The sequence below is a fragment of the Echinococcus granulosus genome (genome assembly GCF_000524195.1).
Source record: "Echinococcus granulosus chromosome Unknown EG_S00145, whole genome shotgun sequence".
NCBI classification, from domain to species: domain Eukaryota; kingdom Metazoa; phylum Platyhelminthes; class Cestoda; order Cyclophyllidea; family Taeniidae; genus Echinococcus; species Echinococcus granulosus.
The window spans coordinates 36,774-45,378 of NW_020170525.1; the positions used below are offsets into that span (position 1 = coordinate 36,774).

The window sequence follows — 8,605 nt, forward strand, 5'->3', positions numbered from 1 at the left end:
GTGGCGTGTGAAATGGAATGGCGCAATAGAGTGAGAATTGGGCATATTTGTGCAGGTATTTTGGGATGTAAAACACAAAGACGAACCTGAGCTATCCTGTTTCGTTTCTGGTCTGTAGCAGCTGGTAGACCTAAAGCGGTGAAGAAGCAAATTTGTTAGATCTATTGGCAGAGCTCTTTGAAAGAAGTGAGCATTTGATAAAAACCGGGCCTACTCGGAGGGAGATCTGAGTTCATAAATCCTCTTATTTGCGCACATATTGCCTGAACGGTTTCCGAAATGGTGTTTGCATCTTTAGAACCGATTGCCTTTTCAAGAATATCATTTTTTCCGGTTAAAATATCGTTCATTTGTTTTTCACTTTCATCTGGTGTACTCCTAGTGAACTAAAAGTGGTAAAGCGTCCATGAAGAATATTAGCCATAACCAATAAATTGACGGGCAGATAGACGGAGCGGCTGAATAATGGATGGATAGATAGGTACAGAGTGGAGAGATAGGTGGATAGGCACGGGTGAATCGGGAATGAATGGAAGAACGAACAAATGAGTGAATGAGTAGTTGAACCAGTAAATAAGTGGAGTCAGGATGGATTGATGGATGGATAAATGAATGAATATGTAGATGAATGTAACAGTTCATTGAGTTTTGAAATCACTCACCCTAAGAGCATGGGAACACTTGTTGATGTATAAACTGGAACTAGGTAGACTCCGAATGCACATCCGAATGTCTTCCTCAACCAGAGGTAACATGCTACAAAACGAGGGATTTTCAGCGATGCCGAGAGTTATCTGGTCCTCATGCATTTTTGCTAGAGCAACGTTTTCACATCAATCTCGGTAAGAATTTGCTTTACCATAAAATTCAAATTTTCCCAGAATCGGCGGACAACTACAGGTCATGCAGGCACGTTGAAACTCGCGAATGAAATTTGGAGCTTCAAGGGAGCAGTGGTCGCATGTAGTCGCTGACCAGACATCGACTGTTAGACAGGATTTCAGATTTTCCAAATGGGGGTGATTCACTCTCATACAGGCATCCAGTTGCCCTTGAACTGGCAGTTGACGAAGGAAGTCAGGAAGGATTACAAGTGTGTTTGTTTTCGAACCTACCAAATGGAGGTGCACACAGCCTCAGCAGTGTGAATAAGCAACTTGGCAAAGTTGGAAGAGGTGTCCGAATCAAGTCGTGACTTTTAATTTCATCTGTTTAAATGGGATGCGACAGTTACGCAGCCACACTATACGTCACCATTTTAGGCGCGTCTAGCTATGATTGTCGACGGCAATGTTAACAAGCGTATGTGCATGTGTGTATGTAGCAGTAGCGTGTGGTGCTGAGAGAAGTGGTAAAACTTGTGGCTGTCTGGTAGCACAAAGCATCTTCAAGCACAGCGCAGTACAGAGTTATAACACCCTCACGATCAATAGTAAGTCATTAAAGTTTTGATCTGCAGTGAACAACTACAGCAGTCATTCTGCTTGACGCTGAGACAGTGTGTGGTATTTCTAACCCTAAACAAATGGTTGGCGTATACCTTCTGGTAAAATTGCCGGTTGTCCTAGGATGGTTCTGTTATGTTGCTAAATGCCTCACTGCTGATGCTGCATTTAAGATAGTGCATAAGTGCTAGGATGAGTTCAAAAATGTCCTTATATTCACTTCTTTCTTGTCTTTTACCAACTTAAAAGCTCCTCTCTCACCGGAACACCTCTCATAATCCGAAAGTTTATTTATCACTTTACCCTCAGTTAAATGCATCATTTCCTCCGAAACATTCTGAATTGAACTGTTGGGAAATTGCATTTCAAAATGCCAATGAAATTCGGCATCTTTGTAATCACCGTCACCATCAATTGCACCTCTAAGCACAACATGCTCGGGTGATCTTATAGCCAACGTCTCCGCAGTAAATCGTGGTTTCATGACTCTGCAACATTTTGCAATGAGAAGACATACTTCTTGCCTGATGGATAAGTTCGCTCTCAAGCTCCTTCCCAGCCGTATTCTGTGTGTATCTCGACCAATTCTGGTTGAGGTATTAGCATACACAGTCACCTCATATAATTCATTTATTTTCAATTCGGCCGCAGGTATACATATATCGCTATCCATCTCCGCTACTTCAAATGCCCTTTTTTCTGCTGGAATGTTCACTTTTGCCCAAAGAAAACCAATTTTCTAGAAATGATAACATCATCAACATTGGTAGCATGCGACTCTTACCTCATTTGTATCGGAGCTGAGCAGTGAATTGAACCGGAGCTTCGGTGAAAGGCATATACGCTGATTGTTCCACGGAAAGTAGTGGAAGTTGCCAGTTCGGTGAAGGATTTCAAACCGCAACCGCATGGGCCATACCTCTGGAAATGACCAAATAAGTTCAGTCCCGTCCATGATATTTTGTCGGTAGTTTTTGCATGCAAGAATGAAATCCTCATTATCGAGGATTTCAAAGAAGCGATTAGCCTGTAAACTGAGGCCATCATCACCATTCGCGACGGCGGTTATTGAATATTGGCCCGCCTATTGTGTAGTTATTTCTACTGCCGATACACATCACTTACCGCTAAAACAAAGTTAGCTGTATATTCAATACCCGCTACCGTTTCTTCAAAATACTGGTCAATGTTTTGCCGACTCCTTAAACACCACTTTACTTCCCTGGCTCTCCCTTCAATGATATTCACCTTGAATGTAATTACGCTCCTCCTATTAAAGATATCAAACCGTCTTCCACATCCAGAGAGAAGTTTGGACCCCACTTTCTCGAATATGGAAATTCCACCAATTATTGGTTCAGCTGGTCCTATCATGTGTTCAGTTTATCGAGGTGAACATACCAGATCCTGGAGACAAAGGGGTACTGGAAGGAAGCACACTGATAGGAACTTCAACACGCTTTGGTGTGGCTTCTTGCTCCCAGGCATAGGGTTCCAGTATGGCTATTACTGTGTGCACACCTTCTTCGATGAAAGATCCGTAGAAATGCATTGTTTCATTCAAATACAAGTTCAGTTGTATCTACAAATTATGACTTTATTCCTCACTAAGAGTGTATTCGGGGATAGTCGGGGTCTCTTACCCTCTAACAATGCTATGGCGCCATTAAATAGCACATCTGGTTTTAAAGACTCGACTAACTGGCATGTAGTAAATGGAAAAAGCAAGTATGTGTTTCAGGTGGCATCATTCATTGAAACATTGTCAACCTTCGTTTTTAACTCTAGGTAAAGGTTAATAAGAAATTTAATTCCTCCTTAAAAGCCTAATAACAAACAAACTGCCTGACTGACCTACCGACTACCTACTCAAAGGCCCTGAATGATTAAATAATCCTGAGGACCTAACACCTTTTCGTGGAAGGGTTGTATGTACTAGATTATCGCCTTCAATAGTTTGACAGAGAATGGAGGATTAAAATGAGGAAGAATTACCGAGCCCTGCTTAGGACTAGCTAGTGGCAAGTGAAATATGTCCGCCATATATCATTGTTCAGGATTAGGCAACACTTATTGAGCAAATACTTTCCCCACAGCTTGTCTAAAAAGGAGAAGACTGATTGACCCCGTCTCATCCTCAAGACGCTTCGCCGTATTTACACTCCCGGATTTGTTTGCTAACACAGAGAAACTAGTGATCTCTGAATAGCTCTCTCATTTAACCTCAGTTCATGGGACCAATTTGAGGATAGCTGATGCAGAAGGATCATTGCAAGAAACGCCATGAAGGACGATATCCTAATTAATTGTGTACGTTTTTACGCGGGTCATTCTGCCTAGATCCGGCCTTCATCACAGTGGATTTGGACCCTCAAGGCTATCAGGCCATCAAGCGATCACTTGCCTGGACCATCTAGGAGACCACTTTGAAAGTGGTCAATAGTAAATCGGGCACAATTAAATTCTCTTCAACTTCCCATCGCATTGAATTGACACCTCGGTCTGTGGACGAATCGTTCACCACACCCTAGTGGCATGGCATTCGCTTCATTTTAGTTCTGCCAGTGGGCTACCAGCCCTTCTATACACTCTAATAATAATGGAAAGTAGCCTCCTTCATTATTTGACAGTGGTTTACAGTTTCGGTGTAAAATTAGCTGACTTACCGCAGGAAGCGAGTCAGTCGGTAAGTATGGATTCAAGTTGTTAACTCTTACGCATTTCATATTATTGGCAGATTCAATTCGAATTTCATCGCCTTTCAAGAAATTGCACGGATCTTGGATTTCATACGGTTGGATCTCAGACTTCGGATAAGGTGTAGTCCATATCTACAGGCGGTGGTACAGAGGATAAGTAAATGTGAACAAAAATTGCAGAAAGCAAGAAAGTGACAAAGAGAGAAAATGTGCAGTAAGGTCGGGGAAGTGAGAAGGGAGATGAAGCAAATGGGGGTAAGCGACACGTACCACGTGGGTATCGAGAACTACGGGGTTTCCATTCGAGCACATTCTGTTTTCATAATCCACCACACTTCCATCAGGACAACTAAGACGATCATGCTTCAAAAAAGTTGTTTTCTCATTAAAAGTAGACCACGAATGTAAAATAAATCATTTAAATTTGCAATAATGCGTTAAATGGAAAGCAAACATAACTAAAATGATTTTGTGGGTGTCCGTCTCTCACTCATCCTGACCACTTGTCTACCTGCCTGTCTGTCTGTGTATCAGTTTGCTGACTCACTATAAACTTGATTTTGTCTCCATCTGTGGATATTGCAATGGAACGAAGGTGGCCGGATTCAAAGGTCACGGGACCGTAGGCAAAGTTCTCTGGCAAAGCGCAGTTTATAAAACTGCCTTCATAGCGCTTCAATGATGCCACACCAAGCGGTAGGAGGTTTTGTTCTGAAACAAAAGTGTGACCGCTCCTAAATGGGAATCATGGCTTCAGTTCCAAAAGTAAAATACGTACATGTACACATGCCCATACACATATGTGCGCATTTCGTGATCCGGAAGCATTGGTTGTTACTGAGGCACTTATGAAAGATAATGAAGAATGACAGTATACGACACAGCACAGCACAACATCCATATCACGCATAACACACCAGCGAACCTGTGAATTCGTGACTTAATGGCGGTCTGCCTTGCCATTGTACTGTGGCTCTAACTCTGTTTTCGTAGAGTACTGTGAGGTTGCACTGGAAAATTCTATTCACAAACACTGTGTCTGGACATTTGAAGCTGTAGGTGAAGTCGAAAGCAGCCTCGCGAATTTTCGGGAATGATTTATTTTCAAGTGCACCCTAAATATGCATTGGAGTAAAGTTGCAGAAGTTGTGCTCTTGCATACCAAAGTGCTCTGAATTACAATGATGGCCACCAGGTACTTCTGCAAGTAACAAAACAATGTCCCCATCGTTAGAAAATCCGTTGAAAAAAATGTTTGTTTCGTTAGAATGTGCTGAGCAAGGTTGAAAAGTGTGTGGAAAGAAATAAAATAACTTTTCCTTACCATTGAGGACAGCTGATGCATCACTCATACCGCGAGAGTTTTGCGTCCATGTTATATATACCTCCTCGGGTACGTGTAGCTGAAGCTATAAAACGGAAACAATGGACAACTCAATGTGTACCATCGTTAAAAGTATTTGTATCGTTTTTGAGCACCGAGGGGAAAAAATACACTGCTTATGAATGAGAGCGGAAATGGGAACAGAGATGTGCCGTTATTCCATATAAATTAGTAGTCTTAGAATAGTGCCACAAATTTCAGGGCAGACTTCTTCATATTATGTCCCATTGACTTCTAAATGTAGTAATGCACGTCTGGCGAACAATAAAAGTACATTTTAAGCCTCTTTTACAGCTTGTTTAAAAGCCCGCTAGTCATTTTTGTTAGCCACAAATGTGGTCTTGCGAGCAGAAAAGCATCAGTATCATGTCAAACGTCTTTTGCTAAAAGAGCACATGACTTGCTATAAGAATTTCTTAGCAGTTTATTGCAATAAAAAGTTAAGTTAACGTTTTGAAAGAGGCAAGAGAATGAGTGAAGTGGTCAAATTTTAACGTGACTCTGACCCTTTGATGGAAATGTCCTCCATAAAGACCCCAAGCTTCCATTCGTGTTCATTCGTGAGTGATCACCAATGTGACCCTTCTAATGCTCTTACAATTTACCGCACCCTTGTCAGACTTTGGATGTGACTTTGGCCAAATTTCCTTGCTTACCTCCTGACTTTACCAGACAGTCCAAATAACGTTGACCAAATGCCTCTACTGCGGCAAAGTTGAGCTGCTGGGAGAATAACTAGTTTAAAGTCCAAATTTTGCGAAGAAAAGAAAGCTATGACTTGCAAAAACGGTCGTTACGAAGGCTAAAAAGACGCAGTTCTCCTCTCTCTTTTGCATGTCGCAGGACCCCTATATTCAGTGGTGGGATTTGTCGGTTGCAGCCTTGTAAACTAAGGCGACTAAGACAACTTGACTGGAGAGAATATAAACGAGACCTAAAATGCTATTTTCTCTTCAGTGAGTTAATGTACCATGTCAAGGACATTTTTGCCTTAAAACATTTCGTATAATTTTTTGTGCAGCTTTAATTTTTGCCAAGTGCATTCTTGCCGAAGAAGTGAAAGGTCGTTACATAGTGCCGCATCACTTCAAAGGAAGGCTACAAAATACTTCAAAGGATTAAAGAAGGTATATTATTTTAACCGATAAATACAGTTAAGACGATGAAATAAAGGCTTTCTCGAAAAAAAATGCATTTAAAATGACTAACCATTTTGGTGGAAGCTGAGTTCAAACAACAGGGTGATAAGCAAACACGCTAAACCAGAAAAACATGATTGAAACAAGGTAGCACAATATTTGCTCCTTAAAAGGCTTATAATTCTGCTGGGATTATCTGCAAGCCCATAAAACCCTCTATGATTTTTCGACTTACGACTAATCCTCGAACATTCTACAGTCGCTTTCTCGCTCAGTCCTCCTGAGTGAAGGATGATACTTGAAAGTTCAACAGGTGTGCTAGTACTCACTCGAATGCCGTGATCAATCGGTTCCTGAAAGCATGCGAAACCAAAACCATAAATAATGATAATCTGGCATTCCACCCTGCCCAGTCGCTAGGCCTATCCCCACTCACCATGTCACCCTTTACTTGTTCAGATTTCAAAAAAGACATCTGTTCTGGAGTCTTTGTTTATCAATACTGAAAAGAATTCGCAAAATCGGAAAATACAGCAATGCTTTCATCAGCAAATAAACGACGGCACAATTTCTTTTACAATTGCGGAACCACTTGTAAGCCTTAATGAAATTTCTCTTACGCAACAAAGCCACGCAGACCATCCAGTTTCAAACGGACCTATTATATTCGAAGTTTCGGCACCTCAGTAGGCTTATAATTAAATAGCATCATGATACAAAATAATGCGTATTTTTAGCAGACTTGTTCCTTATCAAGTTTATGTCCAAAAACTAAGGGTTTAGGAAGATGATCTGACAGTTAATTAAATCTTAAAATTACTTGTTTATCTTTTTAACTGCATAGTGAGTCTTATTAAATCGCCCGGTTACCAACCAGGGGTCTGCACAATTCCTTTTTGATATCATGCACCTAAAACTAACATGTAGGGAAGGAATATACATTACTTAAGTGTAGGAATGATGTTCCTTACCGATGGCATTCTTTTGTACCGTGACTTTAATGAGCCGTCTTTAAAAGAGATGCAGAAAGATGCTCTTCCATCTCCAACTTCTGATTATCTCTTTTTAACCTGTCTCTATGCACTCCTCTTCTTTATCCTTATCGTCCACAGCAGTAGCCCTTTTTGTGGGTTTGCTTTTAACAACGTCTCTGTCGTTGCTGTTAATGATTAGGACCTCTGTTTTTCCCTTCCATCCTGGTAGGTCCTTCTCCACAACGGATTTTGGGGCGCTCCACTGCCCACTAATCGGAACATAAGCCCCATTGTTCCCTTATGGTCCTTGCCTATCGCTTAAACCTCACTCTGGCATAACATATGGTTAACTGCCTTCTGCACGCCTTCTTCGTGTGCTTCTTTTACCATGTTTTGCGATGCTTCCTTAACCATTTGGGCAGTTTAACAGCTGCGCTTCATTCGCACTTCATTCAGTCCATGTGAAAGTTGTTGCTGGCGTGAATGGAAGTGCAGAGCTGCCTCTTTACTTTTTTGTTCACTTACCTCAACCTCGTTGGTAAAGGGGAAGCAATTGTCTTTTTGGTGAGTTGTCGACTGCATGATGGTCTTCTTCAGCTAATGCCATATGTTTTGCCATGAGCTGGATCAAGCTATTTATTTTATCCAGTATTTTCCTTTTGTATCAATTTTGGTACATATTTCGTTGTGGTTTTATTCCCTCGAGCGGCCACTTTTGATAGCTTTATGATATTTTCTGGTGGTGTTTGTATGCTTTCCTACAAGTCTGAATGAACCATTTGCTCCCCTGTACTTATGCTTTTTTACTTATTGTTGGAACCTAACACATAGGCTGAGCCATACACCTTAGGTTGTTGCTAATCAGAACACTAGCGGATCTTTCAATCAGTTTATATTATTCGCAGCTGCGTGCTCGTGAATCAAACCTTTGGTTCCTGATTCATTCCTTGCAGTTGCAAATGTA

General features: G+C 41.3%; 1 protein-coding gene across 1 annotated transcript in view; it reads right to left on the reverse strand. All coding sequences in view use genetic code 11, as the record gives it.

The window, feature by feature from the left end:
* The window catches only part of EGR_09368 (polycystin 1-related protein), a gene marked incomplete at both ends in the record, with an annotated part of 34,314 nt that extends 26,091 nt beyond the window's left edge, over window positions 1–8,223 (reverse strand). Inside the window, 7 exons of the mRNA XM_024498617.1 lie at window positions 663–814; window positions 899–1,111; window positions 1,963–2,032; window positions 2,230–2,529; window positions 4,656–4,855; window positions 6,903–7,020; window positions 8,167–8,223. Coding sequence (XP_024346956.1) covers window positions 663–814; window positions 899–1,111; window positions 1,963–2,032; window positions 2,230–2,529; window positions 4,656–4,855; window positions 6,903–7,020; window positions 8,167–8,223 — 1,110 coding nt within the window. The remainder of the gene's footprint in view (window positions 1–662; window positions 815–898; window positions 1,112–1,962; window positions 2,033–2,229; window positions 2,530–4,655; window positions 4,856–6,902; window positions 7,021–8,166) is intronic.
* Window positions 8,224–8,605: the final 382 nt, after the last annotated feature.